Here is a 25,436-nt window from a genome sequence, read left to right as displayed (position 1 = left end):
TCCAGGGATGGAGCTTCTCTGGGTTACATCTTCTTCACCACTCTCACAGTAAAGAGCTACTTTCTTATATCTAAACTAAATTGACCCTATTTCAGTTTAAAGCCATTCTCATTTGTCCTGTCACTACGTGTCCTTGTAAAAAGGTCCCTCTCCAGCTTTCTATAATACTTTTTAGGTACTGGAAAGTGCTATAGGGTCTCCCAGGAGCCTTTTCCAGGCTGAACAGAGTTGGTATTTATAGAGGAGAGTTATATACAGAGAGAAAGCAGAGTCCTGTATTATTTCCTGATTTTGTGTGTTCACTCATCTATACCGATCATATCTTGCCTTATGCTAGTAACTCCTCACAGCACAGGCCAGCATCTGTCTGTACAGTCCCAAACACAGCCCCATCCCTGACTCCTGGCAGCCACTGCAGCAGTACAGGTAAGTACCCTGGTATTTAACTCTCATATATTATACCTGGGATATAACTCTTAGCTCAGCCTGTACAGCTGTGCTTCTGCACGTGTTTGTGCTGATCTTTCCCTTGTCTTTCACATGTCTTTCCCTTTACCTCACCCTTTCTTTTCCCTTTCCCTTTCCCTTTCCCTTTTCCCTTCCCTTTCCCTTTCCCCCTTCCTTTCCCTTTCCCTTTCCCTTTCCCTTTCCCTTTCCCTTTCCCTTTCCCTTTCCCTTTCCCTTTTCCCTTCAAGGCAGCTGTCATCAGCCCTAAAGATGCCATGACAGTATCCTATGGGGCTGAGACTGGGAATAAATCTCAGGCAGCAGCATCAGAAATCCTTAACATAGCTCAGACTCTTAGACAGAGACATTTCAAAAATTAGGTACTAGAATCCCACCTCTGTGAATCACTGCAGCCTGCTCCCCTCCCTCTTTGCTACTGGAGCAGAAATACAAGGCTTGTAATTAATGGAGGGTCAAATTCTTTTGGATCGTGCTCAAGTTTTACTATAAAAACAGAAACCTCTCAGGGCTAGTTCAAGTCCGTGTACAACCCCAAAATCACCGGTCTCTGCATGGCCCATTCCCAGCAATACATGGTACCTTTCAGAGCCTCTCTCCCTTACTGAGCTCTTGTTTATTATCACTCAGGCATAGCTGACTACTCTTCCTCCACTCATCTGTATCTTCCAGGGCAGCATCACCCCTAAACAAGCAGAAATCTGCTCTGTTAGGTTTTCAGCAAGTTGCTAGAGCTGTGGGGCTGTAGCAGCTTCCTCACAGCCCCGCAGCACCAGCTGCAGGTCCAGAACCAGAATGGGGAATGTCACCGCCCTGGCTCTCAGATCGCAGCTCAGCCCTACAGGCTTGAGTGTTAGAATATAAAGAAAAAGGGTTTTCCCTGCCGACAAGGTAGTGATCCAACTGAGAGGGCGTGGGGAGTGTTTTGCAGGTGCTGGAGAGGGAGATAAGGTGCGATGGGAGCCAGGCTGGCGGCTGCGGTGACAGCAGAGGGCACGCTTTGCTGCCGAGCACACAGCCTGTGCACACAGACCCGGGCATTGCTGGGCTGCTCTGGGTCTGTGGAGCAAGCTGGAAGCGTGGGGGTAAGGAAGCAGTCACAGGAATTCAATGCAATTCAATCGTCTGCAAAGCCACATGCCCTGCAGCGCTGCGGCAGAAGGAAAGGAACAGAATTGCCTTTGCCACAGCCGAGCGGATGATGGATTTATCTGGCTGGAGAAGGAGTGCAAAAAAATTCAGAGCACACTGATCCCATAGAGGAGCTGAGGGAGAGAGAACTGGTAAATCAATCAAACTCACTGCTCCATGCCTGTGCCAGAGTCATGAGAATATCTGGAGGTCTGCCCTTACCCCTTCCCCAGGAGTCCTCTGCAGGAGACAGTCCAGACTTGTATGGAGCAGATGGACTTCCTTTCTCCACTCCCTCATCACTGGTTCCTTCAGGTCAGCACAAGGTGATTTTCTGAACCAAAGCATGTGGTATTTTTCCTTTAGATTGTCCTTGAAAAGAAACATAAAAAAATTTTCAGGAGGAGAACATCAGAGTGATTCTCCAAAACATTACCTGACAACTTTGGTCCATTCATCATTGTGTCTGTCAACAAGGCTCAGATCTGATGGGAGTTCATTTTCTCTCCTTTAAACAGGCTGAGATATTTCTAGCCTTGTCTCTGGCCCTGCCTCAACAGCCTCACAACCTCAGCTGAATCCCAAGAGGGTAAAAACAGCCAAGATGGATGTCAGAGCCTTTCTGAGGCTCCTCTGGCTCAGGAGGCAAGATATCTCCTGATGGGGCGCATGACCAGAGAGAAGAAACCGACCACACCTCTTCTTTCCTTGGGTGAGCTTCTGAAATTCAGTGGGACAAATCCAAGATACTTCCACGTGGCAATAATTTCCCTGTTGCTGGGGGACACTGGTGTAATCCCTCCAGACTCCCTCAGGCAGAGGGGGGAACAGAGGGACAGCCACCCAGCTCCAATGCTGCACAGAGAGGTGGAGTCAGAGTCAACCTGGTCTTCCAAGCCTTGTCCCCACATATCTGGAAAACCACATTAGCCAGTGAACATCAAATCCAGGAACTCCCAATGGGACTGAGGGTCTGTTCGTGCCTGGAACTGGGCTTTAGGAAGTACAGCAATTCCAGCAACGTTTCTCCTAGCCTACTAAAGCCCCACTGGGCAATATTGCTCTGCTGCAGGATGCCCTGCACTGCCAGATGGACAGAGAGGGTTGGCAGGGCAGGGGTGGGCTGGGTAGATGCAAAAATTAAAAACAAACTGTGGGTGAAGACAGGGGCTAGGAAGGAGCAGCTCTAGGTTTGAAGTTTTTTATGGTGCTGGGCTCATGCACACAGAGATGCTGCAGGTAGCTGGGGAAGAATGGGGTGTGGAGCAGCCGGGGTTTGGGCAGGACCCTGGAATGGCCTCTCAAAACCCCATAAGGACTCCAGTCTGATATCTTCCCCCATTTCATGGCAGCATGATCATACCAACTTCCTAAAACCCGTGCTGCCAGCCCATCTGGAACCCATCCATTTCTGACTGCACTATGCAACTATGCAAAATCCCATTAAGTGTGTCTAAGTCCTGCTGGCCCCACAGGAAGTTGTCAGGAAATGAGAAAGTGGGGAACTCATCAAGGAGGTTGTTCCTGCACTGTGCCAACTCCTACAGCTTTCCCTCCATGTTGGTGTACAGGTGGGTCCAAAGGGTGATGAAATGTAGCACAGCTTTCCATCCTGTGCAACAGTCCAAGGCTGCACTCCAGCTCATTGCCATACCCTAGGAAATATAGATGCTGAACAGATCCCTCTGGCACATCAGGGCAGAGTCATAGCTTTGGCAGCCAAAAGAGGATGGTAGCTCAGGAGTGATGTGGCTTCCCCAGTGTCCCCATCGCCTTGGGGTGACAAACTGAATGACAAAAGGGGTGCCAGTCTGGAGAGTTTCCTGCTGTGTGCAGTGGCAGGGGATGTTAGGTAACAACTTCCACTCAGCCACAGGGGAATCTGAAATAACCCAGTGCTGCCTCCCATTTCCATCTCTGCTCCTTTCCAATGTGGAAACCAAGCTGGCTGTACTGCCTGGGCTGTGGGAGCTGGGATGAGCTGGTGGGGAGTTGGAGCCTTCTGCAAAGCTGGCCCAGGCTTGCACAGCAGTGTGGCACAGCTGAGATGTGCTGTTCCAAGGAGAGCCTGGGGGCTACAAAACAAGTCTATTTCCAGTGCAATCAGGGTGGGAGAGCCCAGCTTGCTGCTACTGGCATGGCTGGAAAAGTGGGAAAATTACTGTTGCTGAGAGAATCCTTTCCCAGGAAGCATCTCTTGAAGGCAGGCAGACGGGCCAGGATAGGTTTGATGGCCTGGCATCTGCTGCCTTGGCCATTTGTCATGCCCAGGACTGGCTCTGCTTCTTTGCCCACAGGAGGAGAGAGATACTGGTCCAGCTGTTAACACAGGGTCTTGGTGGAGGGAAATGCTCTGACAGCCATGCCCCATGGGGAGAATCTGCTCTCTTGGGTCCAGTCACTTCCCTTGGCCTTGGCAGGAGGCTGTGTCCTGTGCCCAAAGCAAGGGAATGTGTCTAAACCAGAGCAGGGGCTGATTCTTCTCCACTAGTTTCCCCAGAGCAAGACCAGTGCTAGAAGACAGACAGGGTCCCAGGAGCACAGAGCTTGGCCTTGTTCACATCAGGCAGATGTAGAAAAACTGTCTGTAAATGCATCACAAGTAAACCCAACCCTCAGGGTCTCATGGGCTACAAATGAAGGCTTATTCTCTCATGATTGCCATTAATTTTGCTCCACAATTTGGGAACGATGCAGAGGATGAAAGCTATGTGAGGCTGCAGATGGCTGCACAAAGGAACTGAGGGACCATCAAGGGAAGGCAGTCACAGTTCAGCTCAAAGTTCTACCTGGTCTGGAACCAGCAACCAGCACCAATTTATCTTATTGGACTGTGAAACAGAGCAGGAACACTTTATGTCATGCTTCTGAAATAAAAGACTCCCAGGTCAGCCACAGCAAACCCAGCCAAAAGAACAAGGGTTGAAAGTGGGACGGGGGCATGCATCTTAATTCATCATGAAACAAAATGTCACTTTGAAGGTTTCTGGAGACCGTTGTGCACTACTTGAATTCTTGTCCCCACAAGTCTTTGACTTTCCTCAGCTGGAAATTGAGATGGGAGAGATTCTGATACCCCTTCTGGGTGACAGCAGAGCCCCTCTCCTGCACATCCTGCTCTGCTACTGCCAGCTGGGCAGCAGCTGAGGAGGCTGGTCCTTCAGGGGGGTTGAAGCAGCTTTTGCAATTGTGGGCACTAGTCAGCTCGCAGGGAGAAGGCTGGAGGAGTGGGGGAGACTGGCCATCCCAGTGGGACTGGTCCTTCCCATGGGACCAGCAGGTCCAGTGACCCTGAGATGAAGACAGAGGTCCCCGCAGGCTCAGCCAGGGAGCAGCGCGCCCCGATCCAGGCACGATTTGTCATCGCTTCCCGGAGCTGCAGAGCCATGGCAGAATCCGGGGTACTCTGCTCTCGCTGCCCCTGGAGCTGCCCGTAGGAGGATGTCCGGGAAAGGACAGGTGCCGAAGAGACCCACAGGGGCGAGGGAGGCAAAAAGGACCCCCAGGGGTACTTTAGCACCCCCCACCCCTTGCAGTAGCCGGGGCAATGGCCCTTAACGGGGCCCTTTCCAGCTCTCCGGATTCTGAAGCCGTTTGTCACCCGATGGGGCGGGACCCCGCTCCAGGGCGAGGGGTTTGGCAGAGTCACTGCTGGGGGGCTTCACCCTCCGGCACGGGGTCAGAGCCGCGGCTGGGCGGTGACAGCCGGGACCCCCTCAGCCGCTCCGGTGGGCTTGGGGAGGAGGGAGCGGACGGGCAGGGTCGGGAGCTCTGGAAGGGCGGTGATTTGGGGACAAAACGAGCGGGGACCGGGGGCGGGGGACTCGGGGGGCACCGCGGAGGCTTGGCCGGCGCCGGGCAGAGCGGAACATCCCCGGTCCCGTTCCCCCCTCCCCGTCCCAGAGACCCACCCCCGGCGGCGTGGGGCGAGGGGGGCGCCCCCGCCTTGACGTCAGGAGAAGGGTTTATAAAGGAGGCGGGCGGCGAGGAGATCCCCAACGCCGGAGCCGAGCCGCAGCGGAGCCGCCAGCGCCTCCCGCCGCCGCCTCCCGCGCCCGACCCGCCGGCGAGATGCTGTCGTGCCGCCTCCAGTGCGCCCTGGCCCTGCTCTCCATCGCCCTGGCCCTCGGCACGGTCTCGGCCGCCCCCTCGGACCCGCGGCTCCGGCAGTTCCTGCAGAAGTCCCTGGCTGCCGCCGCCGGGAAGCAGGTGAGAGCCCCGCGACGGGGCGGACACCCCGGGTACCCCTCGGGCACCGCGCTGGGCACCGCGACGGCCGCGCTGCAGGCTCCCGCTTCTCCAGAGACCCCCTGATTCCCCGCTGCAGAACCTCTGCTCCCGGCAGAGCCCCTGGCACCCCTGCTGCAGACCCCTCCAGTTCTTCGACAGACTTGCCAAATGTCCCCGTTTTAGCCTGATTCCTTACTGCAGATCCCGCTTTCCCGACAGATTCCCTGGTTCCCCGCCGGGGCTGAGCCAGCGACAGGTTGGGTAGCTGTGCTGGGAGGTGAGACAGTCCAGCTGGGTGCTGTGGGGAGTGAGGGGCAGGGCAGAGGGCAGAGCCCCTGGTGATGCTTCCAAGGGTTTCTCTGGGTCACAGAATGAAGGCAGCTTCCCCAGAGCACAGAACGATGTCTTTATCCATGCTGGGAGACAGCCGAGGCTTGGAGGGACGAGAAGGAAAATAAGTCCCAGTGAGATGGTAGCCCGATTAAACCTCCCCTGCCAGCTCCCCCAAACACCTTTCCCGTGTCAATTTAGCAGCAGGCTCGTGGCATCCTTGCTGAGCACGGCACTGTGTGCTAGAGCAGTAGGAAGAGAAGGTAAAGAGGAGTTCATTCCCTGTCACAGCCAGGACAGCGATCTGTTCCCCATGCCAGGAAGAAGCCATAGATGCAACTGCTGCATAGCAGTTGTCTGGCTGGGCTCTTTGGAAAGCCAGGGCTCCTCTTCTCCTGCATCCTGAATGTCTCTAATGTGGGCAGAGAGGTGTCTTAGAGGAACAGAGTGAGCCCCCACTCAAAAGCCAAGGAGTAATTGTGGTCTCTCTATCTCCTTCTCCCTTTCTCTCTCTTGTCCCCCAAGGAACTGGCCAAGTACTTTTTGGCAGAACTGCTTTCAGAGCCAAGTCAGACAGAAAATGAAGCCCTGGAGTCTGAGGACTTGTCCCGAGGGGCTGAACAGGATGAAGTGAGACTGGAGCTGGAGCGCTCGGCTAACTCAAACCCCGCTCTGGCACCCCGAGAACGCAAAGCAGGCTGCAAGAACTTCTTCTGGAAAACTTTCACATCCTGTTAGCTTTTGAAACCCACCTCTCCTCCCCATCCATCCCTGCCCTGCCCTGAGCAGAACCTTCACCACAAGAGGCGAAGACTGTAAATACACGATCCACAGTTATGGTGAAATTAAACAAACAAGGAAAATTTGAGTTTGATTTCCACTTGTTTTAATAAAACTTTCTGTTCCAATTGTACATGATTTGCTTGAGTTGTGATTTCTGACTAGTTCTTTGATGACATGCACTCTGCAACTCTTTCAAATGTACTATTTTTAATTCTCTGTTGCAATAAAGTTTATGTTTCAAATGGTGATGCTGAGGTTTGGTGGTCAATGAGAAAACCGAAGTTAGATCTCAGGCTGCTCATCTTTGAAATGCTGCCTGTCTCAGGGCAGCAAACACCATCCCCATCCACACATATGCCCACACACAGAGTATATCAAAATGTGATATTTTTTTCTGTGGTCTTACTAAAGAACTGGAGCCACAGTGATATTTTAGATATCAAATCCTTGCAATTGTGGCTGAATCAAATCCACACTGCTGGCACTTCAAGTCAGTCTAGAGGATTTACACCCCACACCAGAGGCATCACTGAAAATCCCAGCTATGTGTTTCGAGCGATGGGGAGGATAAAAGTGGTTCATGGTGCAAGTTTAGACCACACATTTCATTCCTTCCTCAGCCACAGACACTAAAAGGTTTTCTTACCTGGTATATTTTACTCCTTGCAGCATTCCCAACAAACACTGCTTCTGGGATTCCTTCTGAAAGTTTTCCTTTGTTCTGCTGTGCCAGGGGAGGTTTCCCATCCCTTTAATGCTGAGATGTTAAACCCATGACACCAACCCCTCTCCATCTAATAAACTGGTCACAGCAGTTTTTCTACCCACATCATCAGGGTAGGAAGTAGCATTGTGAGAAAAACATTCTTCTCTCAATGGAAGAGAAATTATTCTTCCTGATTTTGCAGAGTCTCAGCTTTCTGGCAGTGCTGGTTTGTGCCATGCACTCACAGGTGAATTTGAGCCATAGAGCAAACAACCTGCACAGGGGACAGGTGCCACTTTGATGAGAAATTCATCAGCCAAGATTAAAGGTACCAATTTTTTTTAGCAGTTATACGCAAACGAAAGATGAAAAATGGGGAATCTTAGAGATGTTTAAAGGTGGAGGACTGAGCAGGACTCCAGTGGAGGTGGATTCCCCAGCTGAAGGTTTATTAAGTTGCCTCTGGTCTGTGCTGAACATAGCCCTCTGTGGGGCATCATTCTTGATGGCTCACCCTTTTTCAACCCCTGGATTTCTGAGGCTGGTGCAGCTGTGGAGAGTGCAGGTTTAACTCACCCTTGGGGGATGGACAGGGCTGCACTGTGGGGAAAAGTCTTCAAAAAGACATTTGAGAAGTGCAGGTAATGTAGATCAATAATCAGCCCCAAAAAGCAGGCAGGGTAAGAATAGGACTCTGTTTGAAAGTGTGGAGAGACTGACCCTGTGAGGGGAGAGCAATGGTTCCAGCTCACATCTGATTCCTTCGCTGCTGTGCAGCATCAAGGAGCAGATTTTTGTGGATTCAGTAAAGCAGATATCTCCCCATCCTTGGCTCCTCACTCTTGTGTTGACTGAGGTTCCTCTTAATTTTTTAAAAAGCAGCTAATTTTTCCATGCTGAGACAGCCTCAAGAGAGCAGCTACAGGAACAGGAGGGGGGTGGAGGTGCCAGGGGCTTGAATATTCTTATGCTCAGAGTCCATCTTTCATGCAATATAAATAGATCACTACTCGCCTGAGGCTTTTCCCCTTGCTTATAATGCTCAACCAGTGCCTCTGAGGGTAGTTTAAATCCTGCCAATTGCTGGAGTGAAACTCATCCCAAACAGAGATGAGGATGATCGTCAGTCACAAGCAGGAATTAAAGACAGTGATTCACAAGTTACACCAGCCTGTTTCAATACAGCTGATGGCACATCACGACAGCTTCTGGGAAGCTTAATGAAGATGTGCTGGTGAAGGCATGTCCTCAGTTCAGAGACAGAAAGACAAACCTGCTCCTGCTGTCAGCTCAGGAGTTCCTGGAGTTTGAGGAGCTGGCTTCCAAGGCATTAAATGCAGTATCACCACATTTAATTGCACTGTGGCAGTGCCAGCAGTCCCAGGTGCTGGGAGCTGTACAAATGCAATGCAGGAGATGTTCCTACCATGCCGAGCTAAGAAGACTAGAAAGAAAAAGAAATATTTATTTTTTCCCTTTGATAAGTGGGAGTTAGGGGCTAAAGAGATTAAATAACTATGTTCAATCCCTAGGCACAGAGTCATGGAACAGTGCTCCAGGCTGAGAACACTCTTGCTGGGCAAGGCTGAGTCTGGCATGAGCACATAGGTACGGTCAGCTCCCACAGGCCAGAGCTGCCAAATGGCAGAGCAATTTCTGGGAAGGCTTTCCAAGTGACATTCTCTGCAGGTCAGAGAGGAGGCTCCATGGAGGGCCAACCTCAGCATGGGTCTGGGGGAGGTTAGGGGCTGTGATGATCCACACTCAGATGATTCATCTCCCCTCTTGCACTTGATGCCACAGGCAGACCCCAAGTAATCCCCCTCCAGCAGGTACCTTCAACCTGGTGATTCATCTGAGGCAGTGCAGGGAAATGTCCATAAGCAACCACATAAAAGGGCTTGAAACTGCTGTCTGAAGAGTTGCCCTTAATGAAAATGCCCTTAATGAAGTTGTATAAGGCCTGGAAACCCACATCCCTTATGCGAAGTCAGTGAGGAGCTTCTCAGCCATCCCCAAAGGCAAAGTGTCCAATGATGCCAGGGGATGTCTCCTGATCTGGCAAGCAGGCCAAGGTTATTTTTTATAATTCTGTATTGGTAAAAATTGGTCTAATTGGTAAAAAAGGCAAGTCTTCCTTGGTCTAGAAGACTTGCTGGTGACCCATAGCTTGAAGTGATCCTAGCTGAGCTGCAGAGGAATTGCCTGTGGGACCTAGATATCATATCCTGAGTCCACTCTGGCACCATCTAACTCCTTTTGGCTCTGCAGGAAAGACCAAGAACCCGGACCCATGGGCACAACTTTCCTCCCCCCAGAACAGCCCATAAGCTGCTCCATGGTGCCTTTCCCTTTACTCTGCCTCTGTGGCTCCTCACAAGCATTACACCAGCTGATTGCAGCCACTGGGAGCATCTCTGATTCCCAGACCTCTGCTCTCACCGCAGGAAACTTCCCTTTCATTCCTCCCAGCTCCCAGCATCTCCAGGGAGCAGCAGAGCAGCCCCCAGCCCCTGTGTGGGTGAGCACCAGGCACTTGGAGAGAAGAACTCACTGCTGCAGCTGAGTCCTAATTCTCAGCAAGCAAAGCAGCAGGATGTTTATTGAGCAGGGTGAGAAAAGCTATACCTAGGTAATAAAAGTTATTATGATAAAGGAACAGACTGTACTCTTTGCTGACTGAACACCTTCTGACTCTTCGTCATCTTATCACCAGAATAATGCAATAAAACACACTTTTATTCTTTTTCTTCTTCACCTTTGTCTTTATTTCATCAGGGAATTATTTGGGTTTTTTTTTCCAACACCTGATTCCATTTCTGAGAATAGCTGTTTCAGTCAGATACTGTGGGTACCTCAGAAAACTTCTTGTATCCCCTAAGTATTAGGAAACTTACCCCACAAACAACTTGCAGAACACAAAAAGAAAAAAAATTAACAAAGTCATAAAAAGCCACAAGTTCTGTTTTCCCCATATGGATAGTAAAAATGCCAGTTTGTGCCATGAACTACTATTTCCAGCATCATCTGATAAACAAACACATCTGGCCATTCAATTTAAAAAATTAATTTTACAAAGGTGTCCAGTATTTCCTACAATGACATTCCCTGAGAAAACATAAAATGATGCAAATCCAGGCTTTGTTTATCACCTAGGCTGGCTGCTGGACACGAGAGAGAGTGATTTAGTCCCACATACAGCAACACAGCATCCCTGCCGATGCTCTCCCCTGCTTTCCTCCCCCTCCCTTGCAGCTGGCTCTTGCAGCCAGCAGCCTGCTGTGCTCTGTGGTGCAGAAGGATGAAGCACTCCTGGCCTCCAGCCCTGGAAATGCATTCCCAGGAGGTGAGCTGAGAGGTGCTCGGGGCCCTCCATACCCATCCCACAACCCCTGTTAGGAGATGTCCCAGGCATAGAGCCAAAGCCAGTGATTCCCTCCCAGCCCAGCAGTAAGCCTGGTGCTGCTCTGCCCCAGGGTAGAGCATTTGCTCCCATACACAAAGCTCTGTGCTCTGCCTTCAAGGAAAATCTTTCCTCTTACTCATGACAGAGGTTTAGGAAGAAAAAGGATCCCCCTGGAAATTGGCTGTCACATTTGCGAGGCGCTTTTGTAAATCTTTTCTGGCAGCTCTTTTTCTCCTGTTTTACTTCTTGTGCCTGTCAGGGTTCGTGATTCTTCCCAGAGGCTCAAACATGATATTTCTCTCCCTGTGTCTCTGCCCCCCACAGCAGTGTGCTCCCCAGAGGGTGCACTGTGGGGGGACAGTGCAGCACAAGCCCAGGATTGGGGTGCTCTGCAGCCAGCAGAGAGAGCCAAAGAGCCCTGAGAGCCCTGCTCATGGTCCCTGTCTATCCCAGCAGATGCTGAGGACCTGGGTCCTCTATGCCAGAGGCTGTCCCACCTCTGGCTACAACCTCACCACGGGCAGATGGGCTGAAGTCAGAGGTCCTGCAAAGAGGGGGTTTCCATGGAGCAGCAGTTTTGGGAGCCAGAGCTGTGTCAGGATGGAGGCAGTGCTGTTGCACTGACAAAGAATTTTTTTCCCCCAAACTAAGTGCCTGCTACTCATTTCTAAAGGACATTTCTCAAGTGGTAGTTGCCAGTTTTTAGCGTGTCAGAATAAAGTTAAATAACGTGAAAATAAGTTAAGTGCCCTACCTAGGGTTAAACGCAGTGGGTTTTGTCCTAATGGCAACCTACAAAGAACTTCTTCCATGCAAATCTTCTTCCTTCAGCATTTTTTGTCTTTCATCCTTTCCTTATTCACTCAGCTCTTCTGAAACTTCACAGTCTAAGCAGCAGTAGCAGGGGAACAAGGAGGAACTGGCCTGTTCAAATCAGTTGGGGATCTTCCTGAAGGACATATGAGGATGCTGGGTCATATTGCAAAACAGGAAGCTGGCAGGTCAAGAGTTTCTTCAACAATGTGTTTCAACGAGAAGCCTCAGCAGGGTTCAAACACACGAGCTGAAGTCTCTTGTCAGCATGCAGAGATGCACCCTTGAAGCCAGAGCCCACCTGCTCTCAAGGAGGAAATTTCAGTGTGGTGGATATGGCTCCCAGTCTCCACATGCAAGGGAGCAAGTGAGCAGGCTGGTCTCCAGAAAACACAATCCCTTTAGACTGAAACATATAATCCAGTTAGATATGAACCCTGAATTCCAAACCCTGCTTATCTCCTCAGACAGTGATGACACATGTCATAACGTCACCTCCACCATCAATTCCCTTGTCACATTAGCAGAGGTGATACTGACACCAGCAACAAGGCAGTGAAAGAAACTGAGGAGATCCTGAGACAGAAGAACAAAGTAGAAGCCATGTCTGGGCACATTAATAAGTTACTTGTAGCCAGCTTTCAATCAATCAGGTTTATCAACCAGCAGCAGGAAGCAGATAAGAAATGAGGGAAGGAACAAATCATTCTGTGATGTAATTGTGTCATCCAGACCTGTAACTCTGTTTTCCATGAGAAGAAACTGGCTCAGGAGGCCTTAGTGGCAATGCTTAAGGATGTAATGAACAATTTCTTTACCTTAATGCTAGAATTCCTGAATGGAGACTTAGAGGAAAATCAGAAGCCAACACAGCCATGAATGTCCTCAGAAGAGGGTGCTGGAAAAATCTGACCAGATGTTGATTTTTTTGTGCCTCGCTGAAGCTGCTCCAAGGCAACCTGACTGCCTAGGGCAACCCAGATAAGTTTTCTGAGCTGCTGGCCAAGTGCCTGTGGAGGACTACATGGCTTCTGCCAGGCACCATCAACAGCACCAACCTGGATGCAATCCTGCTGGATGCCCACATGCTCCTGAAGACTTTCCCAAAGGAAACACTGAGGCAGCACATAAATAAACTCCTACTGCATACCTGAAAACTGTTGCATAACTTGTGCAAGCTGAAAAAAATGAAGAGGCAGACCACCTCACCCTGACTGAGGATGCAGCTGGCTCTGAGGTGGAAGCTTCCCTCCAAAAGAAGTCAGTCCTACTGCCACGAATGGAGCAAATGAAACAAACTGTAGGAGCAGGAGGGGAGGTGCCCAAGGCAGCACACAGGGTTGCAAAGTACAAAGCAGGTGATAATTTAGAAATCATTTTCTAGAATTTTTTTTCCAAATAGAGTTTGAAGGTCTAGAGGAGTTCTATGAATGTAAGAAAAAATGGCCTGGGGAAGTTAAGTATTTCCTAGAAAACCTCTCCCCTTTTTTTGCAGAGCTATGTGAAACAAAGCCTGGCCATCACCCAGACAGAGCAGGACACCAGAGAACCTTCTTCCTCCTCCTCCCTTGGGGCATACCCTTAGGTGGAAGCATCTCCTCTTAGATCCATAGAGATCTCAGGAAGATGCATAAAGGGGAAGGGGTTGATGCCTTCTTGCCACCTAGAAAACCTGCAATTCACCTTCAGCACCCACACAAGCTTGTAAGCAAAACAGCCCTCAGCAGACTCTCTGCCAGTCAGGTTCCCTCAAAGGGTGCCAATGTCATGCTTCTCCCTGGGGTGATGTCCCTGGGGGAAGGAAGAACCATCAGCAGAAATAGCACCAGGACCTCAGAATTACCCAGACCTCATCCACACATACATCAGTGGGCAGGTGTTGTGAACCACAGTCCAATAAAGAATAAACTCCAGCATGGATAACCATGTGAATTATCTCTTTTTGCCCTTTGAAAAAAACACGGAGGGTAAGACTGATAGCTTGGGTCAAAACTGAGCACAGAGCACACCAATCTGTCCAGGGCAGAGGACAGAGAACCAGCTGTGTGCTGACCCTTCCTGGACAGCCTCCACAGGGGTCCTGACATGGGATTTTCCAGCATTACAACATTAATGGTTAGCAAATTATCAGACCAACTGTGCCCTGGTTCCCAGCTGAAAGAGAGATCAGGGCATCCAACCAGCATCTCCACCTTCCTGCACATTGACCACCACTTGCCCAGGGAGCCTGCCAAAGACAAAGGCTGCAAGAGGAAATTCATTAGAGAAAGCGATTTGTAAAAGTTGCAGGTTTCGCTTAGGTAAAATCAATACACAGACTTTCAAATCCACTTTCACTTGTCAGACTGAAAGAGTTGGAGAGAGCAGAGTTGCTACGGACGACTGCAGAATGCCAATGCCTCACCCCAGCCCATCCATCAGCTCCATTTTTCCAAGTACGCTGCTATTCTCATGTAAAATCGCCTTAATTTGTCTTTAACACCCCTCTTGTCTCTAAGTTCTTAAGGTGGGAGCCCTTAGCCTTGTGTCAGGTATAACAGTAAGCACTTCAATGATGCTCACTAAATTACAAGGCTTTTTTACTAATAGACAATTCAGTCAATTACAAAATGCTATTAAGCATTTGTGCTCAGGCAGAGCGAGCTAGGTGCCTGGTGAACATGGCAAACCAATATTTTTAATTAAAATAAGAAAAAAGGAGCACACAAGCTGATTACCAGCCAACAAGAAAATTACATCCCAGAGATCTCAAAGTGTAATTACCCTTTCTGAATGGCCAAAATGACTGGTTTGCTGCAGACTATAATTCTCTCTAATGCTGCTGCAAAATAATGGCCACCTTCTCACCTATCCCATTCATCCAGTGCTGTACCTGCCCAAGGGCTGCTCAAGTACCCATGAAATCATGCTTTGGTGCTCATGTGTGGTTTCTGCTTGATTTTCTGGCTGTGTAGCTGGAGGATTTATAATGAGAACATGGCTGATGCCTCTAGAGATTCTGTTCTTCCATTCCTTCCTGCTCTGTCCTTGTGACACCCTCTGGTTTTGCTCTAAAGAACATACCTGGAGTGGAGCTGTGTGACTTACATGCAACATAATTGGCTGCCCTGCATGTGACCTCCCAAGAGCAAATTCATATCTGTGTTGAACTCTGAGGTCAGGCAACTGGATATGCTGGAGGCTTCCTTCAATGCTGTGCTCCCTTTTCCTAGTAGCAAGTGCCCCATGAGCAGCCGTTCCTGGAAATGCTCTGTACAGATGCCCAAACACCATTTCAGTATAGTTACCTGATAAGTCTGTCCATCTACTGCCTTGTCACTCAGTCCCCACCAAAATTTGCCCAGTAACATCCTCCCTTTGCAAAAGCCTCCCTGGCCATTTGCTCTCATCAGGCTTACTTCTGCCCCACACAGCAGCTGCAGTGCTGCATCTGGCTTGATGCTAGAGGAAAAGCCATTGAACAGCTGACAGAGATGATATGGTGAGGCCACACACTGTGTTATAGCCAGGGGACCCATGCAGACTCCTTTTCTATAATGCTGAAGGCCTGACCCATTCCTTAAAAGTTCCAGAAATTGTAGAAAACAGGGAAAAGTCAGGTGTTTAGAAGCTTTGCAATATTTGCCTGGCAGGCAGACTATGCATTCCTGCTATCAGAGTGCCTCTGAACCCTCGCCAACCATCAGAAGTCTCCTGTTGTGGGTGCAGAACAAAGTCAGAGCAAGTGACAATCCTGTCCTGAAGATATGACATGTGACAGGAGATAAATGCACCAGCAGAGATGCCCTGGAATCCTACAGGAGCAAAAGGCCTCTTGAATATTCTCAGTGTGTTCTTACAGGAGCCACACAGCACAGCCCCAGAGTCGCACTCAGGAGTGCCCTGAGCACCCACTTCATGATCTCTGCAAGTCAGTCTTGCTTGCAGCTCCTTGCCCCTGGCAGAGAACAACATGCAGTGGAGTATCATGGATCTAGGTGCTTATTCTGGACCTTACACCAAAGGAGGAGATTCCTGCCTGTGAAGCAATAGTTAAGGAATGGGTCCTAACACACAGGATGATGCTCCTGCCAGCTCCACAGGCTGAGATTTGCTGGATAGCAATTCAATTTTGCCCCCTCCTGCCTCTCAGCCAGACAGTCCTCCAGGTTGTTCATCCTCCCCCCCCACAGCCCTGGGGAAGAAAAAAGAGCAGAAGAGCACCTGGGTTAGGAGGCAAAGAAGGAGAGCTGCAAAGATCTCATAAGGGAAAGCTGACCTGGTACCTTTTGCTCTTTCCTGGTTCGGTCTTCTTCCATTTGCTGGAATCACAATCAAACTGTGTTCTCAGGAGATAGCAGGGTCAGGGAGATCAAGGAATTATAAATAAATACAGTATAAACAAATCAATCAGAGGGATAAAAACACTCGACAGAGACACACTAATTAAAAATATAATAATCCAGATAGTGGACATTTATTTTAAATGGTGCAATTACAGCTTTTAATCATCCAGGTTTAAATTAACAGCAGCAGTGAAGTGGCTGCGCAAATGTGTTCTCTGTAATGAACTGATATTAGAAAGCCAGCTTGGTGTTCTCTCCCTCTCTCGGGCTAATTCTCCCTCCTCTCATTGTAAAATAACCTTTTGGTGTCATTTTCTTGTAGAGTCTTGGAGATGAAGACACAATATTGGAGCTAAATTAAATCCCCTTCACATATTTCTCTTCTTTCAAGCTGTAAAAATTGCTGGTATCAGTCATTCAATCTCTAGTGCTGACGCAACCACACTTGAGGAGAACATCTGGGGGCCCCAAGAGTCATTATAGGGAAAATAAAATCCTATATTACAATCAGTCAGCAATTAAAAGGCAGGATGCAGGAGGGCAAATCCTGCAAGATGCTGAGCAGGCTTGATAGGGAAATCAAATGTTAGACCTGTGATGCTCTGGGGCTCTTTTCTTATCAACTAAGTCATTTGAGAGGAGGTTAGAAAATTTCTACATCTGCTCCTGCCAAGCACAAATGATCTTGGAAGTAGCTTGTGTTAATTTGAATCAGTACTGATCCAGAGGTCACAGGTTTTTATCCACTGTCTGCGTCTGCAGGGCTGTGGGGCCAATCTTGCCCTGTCTTGGGATTCAAACAGCCATGGTGTGATGAAGGCAACACACAGCTTGCTGTGTGAAGCACATGTGGTTACAGCGGGCTCAACTCAGGCACAGGCAAGTCAGAGACAGGAAAGCTGTCTGCCCCTGGCATGGTTCTGACTTAGGAACACAATGGTCTGATCTGTCCTGGGAAACTGTCATGGCCTTTCTCCCACACATGGAGCTCTATCTTTCCTACAGAAGAGCCTTGTGTCTACCAGGGAAGATGCTGAGGAGCTCACCGCAGAGATGGAAGTGAGCAGAATTACAGACACATGGCAAGTGAAATTGTTGAAGGAAAATGTTTTCAGACATGGCTATCCTGAGATGGGTTTGAACCTGTAGCCAAAGAGAGGCAATTCTCCAGTGCCTGCTAAAGCTCTGCTGGTCTGCAGCCCCTGCTCCCTGCCAGCCAGCAAGTGCAGCTGTGCCCTGACCCTGCCTTTGCTCTGTCCCTGTGTCATCCTCTGCACAGCAAGAGTCACAGCAAGGCAGAAACCGACCCAAAAGTTCCTGAACTCAAGGCTCAGCTTCCAGCAATGTTCCAGCAACTTGTGCTGGTGACAGTGCAGAGCAGTGCTGGTCCTGCTCACAGTCTTGATTTGCTTCAAGACTACAAGGGACAAAAATTAAAAAACATGGAAAAAAAACCCCATTTTGGAAGCATGGAAAGATTTCTGTGTGGGAAATGACCCCCATATATGAGAGCAGATGTGTGACTGTGTGTGAGTTTGGATGCCTGCCCTCGTACCACTGCATGTGCAAGTCACAGCTTCTTCCAGAGCTGCTCACCCACTCCTGGATTCCAGCCACTGTCACCAAACAAAACTACCTACCTGCATCCACAGTCTTGAACACAGGATTAAAATCAGGAGCCCTTTGGAGGAGAATTGCATCTCATTAGTGCCCAACCTTCCTCTCCTTCTTGTTTACCCGAAGGGTGTGCAAACATACAGCAAGAGAGCAAGAGTCACGCGGCCCTCACTGCTGTGGTGGGCACTGCAATTACCTGGCATGCACATTAAGATTAATAAATATTAACTTTACTTATGTTTATACAGTCCACCTAAGATGGAAACAACATGCTTTACTACTTAATCAAATTAGAGCTATAAAATTATTTCCCTTTTAGAAGGTTCATTTCTGTTTGGTTGGCAATTAATGTTGATGACTTGAGTCCCATCTTTAAAGCATTTTGAAATACAAATGGCAGAAGTGCAATGGGGTTTAATGGAGTCATGGTACACATCAGGTAATAAAGCAAAACAGACTGTTTACTTTGAGTACTCTAATTATTTGAGAGCTGTTTTAAAAACAGAAAACTGACATGTGAAAACTGTAATTTCATTTGAATTAATTTTTTCAAAGAAGCGGGGAGAGCCAAACAAATTAAAAAACCCAAGACCTGTTTTTTGAAATGTTGCTTTTCAATTCCCTGCAACCAGGCCAAGTCTCAGGCAGACATTGAGGAGTGAATTTTCCTTTTTGTTTTTCTCTTGCTTTTCTCTCTTCAGGGTGTGCAAGACAGGGATGACCAGTTGCACATTGGGTTCTCACGCAACCACTCCTGCACCATCACTGAAAACAGCTCAAGAAATCAATCCACCTTTTCATAGGTGAAGGTGCATTGTTCCACCCCTCTCTGAGCTGCAGGGGATGAAGTCACTGTCATTGCCTCATCTAAGAGACATAAAAAACCTTTCAAGACCTTTAGCACAGCCAGTAAAGTATCAGCTGTACCTTAGTCTGGGACACAACGCTCTGGTGAGGCAGAGTGCATCACAAATGTAAGCTTTAATGTTAGATTATGTTGCTCTGGTCTCGTCATGCTGAGTTTTTAGTGTCGCCAGAGACAGAGATTCCCACTGTCACTGTTTGACTACAGCCACAAAGAAGATGAAATGACATGGAAGAGGCAGTTTAGCTGGGGCCAACCTCTTCCACACAGCACTTATCCTGCTGTTTGTATCCAAGCACACTGTTTCCCTGCCCAGCTGCCTGCAGCTTAGTGAGTTCTGCCCCATGGCTTGGCCAGCACTGGTTTTAGCCTGTCCCTGCCCAGGTGACACCAGTCAGCTTGCACAACCTCAGCTGGTCAGATCAGGCACCACTGTACAACCAGTTGCCTTGGGATTAGGTCAAGACCTTTGTGACCACACAAAGCAGAGAGTGGTGCAGAATCTGGCCCCAGATCTGGTGGCCTGGTTTCCAGAAGCACAGCTCTTCCCCCATTGCAGTACATGGGTTGCTTCGAGAACCAAGTCTATTTGCAAAGCAGTACAAGCCAAGACAAATTTGCCCCCAAAGTAATAACTTTTCAATTACCTTCGTTATGCCTTGCTCAACACAACAGCACAGCACCTCTTGAGGGAGCAGCTGAGTATTTCTCTCCAGGGTGCACATTTATTATTTTAAGAATCATTTAATTTTCCATCTGAACAAAAGGGGCGAATGTAGGTCCTGAATGACTCCAGGGCCCCGTTCAATACCTGGGTGTGTTATCCATCACAGCAATTACACGTAGTAATTCATCTCTGAGAAACTTCAGTGCACAGATCTGGGAGCTTTTTACATATCTGGCAGGGCTCAAAACGCTGGGAGCCCATGGAAAGAACTGATCATGACCTGGAATCATGCCATTATGCCCAACAAACTCAGGCAAAAGTTCTGGTAATGGGGCTTTCAGCATACCAACAACCTGGAGCCTGGCTTTCCAGTACCTCTCCCAAACTCTGGCTTCACATAACACACACTCATCTCTGCAAGTCCCACTGTTTGGCCATTGGGATTTACAGCATTTGTGTGGTGATGTTCTTCCCAACAGGTTCCCTGTCGGATCCCACAGTGAAAGAAATGTGACTAAAAGCCACCACAGCAAATAGCCCAGCAGAGACATCATTTACCCTCTGAGATCTGTGTGTCTGTTGCTCCCTGAGACTGGCATTGATCCAGTAGCATTTGCAGGAGTCCAACACTTGGAACAAATCCAGAGAGTGCAGCAGAGCTCCCTTTGCCTTCATTCTTTCCCCATTGCCACAACTGTTGTAAAGCAGCTCTCTGGCATTTTCCTGGATACAGGACACATCCAGGTATGAGCCTGTTCCTAGCTCTCCTAGTTTTTGAAGAGCAGAAAGCAAGGGGAATTTGAAAGGGTAGAAACGACAAGCAGATCTGCATAATGCATTGGTGAGTTCTCCACAGAGCTCACAGGAGGTGGTGTTCAAGTTTGGCTAATTGGAAAATCATCTCCATCAGGTAAAGGGCTGCTCCTAAATTATCACTGCTCAGAGTATCATTACTAACAGGGGAACAGAGAACAGATACCTCGTGTTTGCATTCTTTGTTCCTCTCTTTTCTCTATCCAGCTGGCAAATAATTTATTTCTTTACAATTCCCCAAATTATCACAGGTCTGGAAATGCCTGGCTGCTGTCTCATTTAGCAAACAGTCCTTCACAGTGCCAAAAAAGCATGTGTCACTTGGCTCAGTTAGTCATCCCCTATCAAATTGTCCAAGGAATACATCTTTTCTGCAGTCCACCCAAGGTGGCACTGCTTTTGCTGGAAGTGTGTGCAACTGGGAGTCATTTCCTCTCCCCTGCTGCTGCTCACTGCCTGGTGCGACACTCTGTGACTAGAATGGTGAGAACAGGTCTGAAATTGGGTTTAATTTGGAATGAGCACATTTTCTGCCTATGATGAGGTCCCACATCCTCTGAAAATGCCACATACCAAGTAATTGATGTCCTGTATGCCCAGTTCCTCCCATTTCTGAAGGTTTTGCTCTGTGCACCAAAACATTTGGCTGAGGTATTTTAAGCCAATGCTTTGTTGTCTGATACAAACCAGGATACCACATTCAGGTGAAGGTTTCCCAAACTCTATTTAGGTTTACAAGTGGATTCATCTTCTCCTCTCACCACTTTGGTGCACTTCTGCCACACAATTTATCAATGGCTCAGTGAGGCAGTGTCAGGTCCCTTACCAACAGGGTCCTTCAGAGTGGCCATAAAAGCCTCTTTGCTGCTCTACTTAAAACTTTGCAAAGGCTAAATCAGGATGTGTGCAAATACAAAACATGAGGCGTGTGTAGCTCTCATCTGCCTCTGTCTCCCTGTTGAAAAACAAGGCACTTTAATCGTGTCGACTGGCTGCCAGCTATGGGGATAGCAACAGGGTGAGTTGCAGAGCAAGGAGCTGAGCAGATTTTTCTAGCAGTGTGGGGTAGGCTTTTTCCAGGAATACCAGAGCATGTCAGCACTGCCAGACATGTGAAACAGGGAGAACCACTGTATTTTGTGAGCATTAACAGACCAAGGAACTGTGTAGAGATGCTGATCTCCCTGAGTCTCGCACAGATTAAGATGTGGTAGAGTGAACTTTCTTCCAGCGTTGTATTTAGAGGATGCTCTTTATTTCCTTTTGTTGGTGATTGGAGTATAGCCACTATAAACATTTGATACTATGCAGGGTACCCAGAAATAACAAGAAAATAACATGGCTAATTAGCTCTGTGGATTATTTTAACCAGCTCCCTCTGGAACACCCTCATTGAACAGGGTTAGATTTCTTCCCTTCCCCCTACAGATCCTCACATTTAATTAAACTGGAAACCTGGCTGTGCTGGCTCAGATGGAGTATTTCACCACTTATATAATCTTTTCAGATAAGAGACACTGCTGCTATTGCACAAGTGGGGAAGTGCCTGCTTTGTACATCTCTTTTGGGAGGCTGCAGCTCCAGCCACCTCAAACAGTGGCAGACCAAGGCAGGAGCAGAAATCCAAGAGTAGAAGCACTAATTTCCATGCTTTGTATAGGCAAAACAATGCTGTAATTGATCCTTGATCCTTTCACCTAACTAAAGAGGCTAAAAATCAAAAATTGTCAGGTGAATGGGACAGAAGAGATGGGTTCAAGCACAGATCTCACAAGGATAGTGAGCTTTTCAAATAGCTTACTCAAAGAATGATGTCAGGCATTTTTTGGAGGAAACAGGATGGCCATCTCTTCCAGTAAAGGGTATTCAAGGCAATGAAATTGATATAGTTAACAGACAAGGTGAAATTGCACTACACAAAATCCTCTGTCCCATGAGCTGATCAACACATTTTCAAAGAACACAAAATCCAATCTCTTCAGAGAGGGAGGGATCATCCCATGGATAAGACAAGATACTGGGCTGAAAACTCAGCATTTCATCTGGACCAGCCCCTGATAAGATCTTAAAATGGGAACATCATAATGCTTTTTTCCCCCAAAATATTTGTTTATTTAGATCATAAATTCTCTAATGTTAAGATATTGACCTTGTCCTTTTTTCCATATTGTCAGCATTTGTCATTATATGCTGTGTCCACCCACAGCTAGAGACAGTGTCTGCCCCAAGACAAGCCTTGCAGAGGGCTCAGCGGCATCCTGGAGCTCTTTGTGCTACAGTTGGATTTGGTTTCCATGCTATACTAGCAAGAATTACATTTGAATCATGTAACCATACAAAATTTTCATCTTCTCCACAGTCATTTTCTTGTGACAGGCTGAATTCCTCCCCTGCGTCTCTTCTTAAACTAATGTGGAGCTTTTCAGACAAAGACTTCAAACTAATTGTGAACAGCAGCAGGTTAATATGATCAAAGGAGCTAATAGGCTTTCATATGTATTTATATGATATAAGCTCCCAGATTCAGAGACTGGATCAAGAGATTTGCGATAAATTGCGCGAGGATTATTGTCTGCCTGTTGTGTGGCAGAGAACTTGTCTCTGCTCTCTTGGAAGAGTCAGTGGAGTATTTGCCTGGGCTGGGAAATTGAAGCTTTCTCAATAACACCATCCAGCTTTCCCTCTCCACTACAAACACAGGAGAAGCTGGGTGGATCTTACCCTGACTGAGATCCCCTGCAACAGAGTAAAGAAACAACCTCAGCAGTGACCAGGCTGTGCAGCACTGGGGAGGTGCTGGGGAGGCTTTCTGCTGAGCGAGGGTCACTGAGGCAGACACTACAGGAGGAATGAGCAGAGGCTGGCAAGGAAAATACATACCAAGAAATGTGGGGGTTTTAACCGGAGGATTGAGCAAATTTCACCTAGCAAAAGCAAAGGAATCCTCTGGCTGTTTAAAATCAGTTGGGCCAAGGCAGAGGAAAACACCCTGATGCAGGCATGGTGCTCTAAGCAGGGTCCAGGCAAATCCTAATTGATCTGTTCAATTTATTTTGTAGAAAAGTGAAACAAGATGAGTAGGACAAAATGAGAGAAGCCCATGACAGAAAAGACCTTTTTTTTTTTTTTTTTTTTAAAGAAGAGGCATCCAAATTTCTGGTCCAAACCAAGAAGGTGAGGGACGTGAAGTCTTGTTTCCTTTTTCCCTCATGCCAGTCCATCAATAGAAAAGCAGCATGGAAACTTCGTATTTTTTTCATAAAATTCCCCAAATCCTTCTCTTTTTTTTTCTTTCCAGTTCTATAGTAGAAAACTATGACTTTTAAACTCTCCCAATGTTATTAGCTTGTAAATACTGTTTCAATTGAAGTTATTAGTTTTAGTAAATTCAAGCTTCTTTTCAGTTGACCTTTAAAGCGGTGTGAGAGGTATACACGTTATAAACTGCGTGTTTGTTTTTGAATCAAAACAGATGAAAAATGGAAATCATCCAATGCCAGCACATGAATACAGAATAATTTGAGCCTCTTTTCCCTAGACAATATTATGCTGAAATTGATATGTTTTGAAAAAGATTTTCATTTAAATCAAAATAGCATTTTGTCATCCAAAACTGTAAAGCTTTTATGGCCATTTCTATTAGGGGCACAGCTGATTATTATCTCCCTTCTCCTGGCATGACTTTACTGAATACAGAGGAATCCATATCTGCAGCTGGGATGTGACAGGGAGCTGTGCCTTGCAGCAACACTGGTGCAGCAAAGGGGGACAGTGGTTTTGAGGAGAGGAGAGGAGAGGAGAGGAGAGGAGAGGAGAGGAGAGGAGAGGAGAGAGTGTCCCAGTGCTGTCAGTGTGGCTTTGTCACCTCCCTTCACGTCCCCTGTGACTCAGTTTTTGACCTGTTCCTATGAGAAAGAAGACAAAAGGGAGCATGGGGACAACAATACACTGTTACTATTGTGACCTTCTGATCTGCACAGCTTTGCAAAGCTCTGCAAGAACTCCCCAGGAAGGATGCTGCTTAACAAAGCCTTTGCATGGTCCTTTTATTTCGCTGGCAGATTTGTGGTTTGGCTCCAAAACAGCACTGTCTCAAAAGAGAAAACTAGTCTGAAATTTGTCATCTGCTTAGAAAACAGAGAGAGGAAGAAAAGTGAGAAGGAGGGGAAGATGTGCCTTTCTGATATCCATGCTGCATGATCCACAGTGTTCCACAGTTCAGCTCCAAGACTTCCCAGCATCCTGCATGGCCAGAGGGTATTAGGCAATGAACTCCTCTTCTTCTAACAGAGCTGTAATTTCTGCAGAGGGGTACACAACCTTTGGACATGAAAGCCCATTTCCTGGAAACGGGGAGCACATCAAACATGCTGATGCTTTTTGGGGAAAAAGAGAGAAGGGTCATGTCTGGGAGGTAGGGAAGAGACCAAAGCCAGTGGGATGGGAGCCTTGGTGTCAAGCGGTGTCTAAAATATCCTCTTTGCATCATATTGGTTCTTTAATTGTCACCAACCACGGAGGAACTGATTGAGCCCAGCAAGGGTCCAGAAAAATAGATAATTTCTCGGAGGCATCTAAAATTCATGAACGCGGTGGTGGTCCTGTCACACCATTGCTATGTTGTTCCACGGCCCAGAGTCTCCCTTGAAGGGCAAAAATATCAGGGGTAATATTTTTTTCCTGAGAGTGGAATACATTTGGGTTGTTAATGCACGGCTCACACTTCAGGCGGATCCTCACCGAAGGGCCGAGAGCTCGCCTCAAACCGCGTGTTGTAAATTAACTCTTAATGTGATGAATGCATTAAAGGTCTGTAAGGCCTGGAGGATGTGCTCGGAAACCCGACGTCCTGATTAAGGGCTTGATTCATAAAAGCTTTACGCACCATTTGCGCAGGTTTCTTTATTGGAAATGTTACTTGGAAAGAGCTCTTGAGTGGCTTCTTCCCGGAGAAATGGGGTTAGGAGTCTGGACACGCAGGCTCACACGTGTGCTTGCAAACATATGTCCTTGCACAGGCAAGGAGAGGGAGTGGACACATGCAGAGACCCACAGGCACTCATCACACACTCCTGTCACTGCTGGCACTGAGCTGCCCATGAGGCTGAGCCTTGTGGAGTGGCCAGTGGTCCTACTCCAGTCAGAGCCAGGCATTGTCTTGCTCAGGGATGTTTCTGTGCATGGCTACTGCAGGTTGCAAATGGACCAGAGACTCCCCAGCCATGGGGCTGCCTTCTCTGCTGGGTCCTTGGGGCACACAGTCCCCGATGCTCAGGGATTTGGGG

At 48.0% G+C, this 25,436-nt stretch overlaps 1 protein-coding gene across 1 annotated transcript; it reads left to right on the top strand.

The window, feature by feature from the left end:
* Positions 1-5,581: 5,581 nt before the first annotated feature.
* On the top strand, positions 5,582-7,185 carry SST (somatostatin). Its single transcript, XM_085069369.1, has 2 exons — positions 5,582-5,805; positions 6,682-7,185. The coding sequence occupies exons 1-2, from the start codon at positions 5,668-5,670 to the stop codon at positions 6,892-6,894; spliced, it is 351 nt and encodes a 116-aa protein (XP_084925495.1). The 5' UTR covers positions 5,582-5,667; the 3' UTR covers positions 6,895-7,185.
* The last annotated feature ends 18,251 nt before the right edge of the window (positions 7,186-25,436 follow it).

This window comes from Lichenostomus cassidix, chromosome 9 (assembly GCF_008360975.1).
Source record: "Lichenostomus cassidix isolate B80296 chromosome 9, HeHo_3.0, whole genome shotgun sequence".
Taxonomy (NCBI): domain Eukaryota; kingdom Metazoa; phylum Chordata; class Aves; order Passeriformes; family Meliphagidae; genus Lichenostomus; species Lichenostomus cassidix.
Note: the sequence above shows the minus strand (reverse complement) of the source record. Positions and strands in the feature narration are given on the sequence as shown.

What these genes read in the sequence shown, in the direction of transcription:
- SST (XM_085069369.1), top strand. Translation starts at nt 5,668, where the DNA reads ATGCTGTCGTGCCGCCTCCAGTGCGCCCTGGCCCTGCTCTCCATCGCC. An exon ending in CTGCCGCCGCCGGGAAGCAG is followed by an intron (nt 5,806 to 6,681) that starts GTGAGAGCCCCG and finishes TTGTCCCCCAAG; the next exon opens with GAACTGGCCAAGTACTTTTT.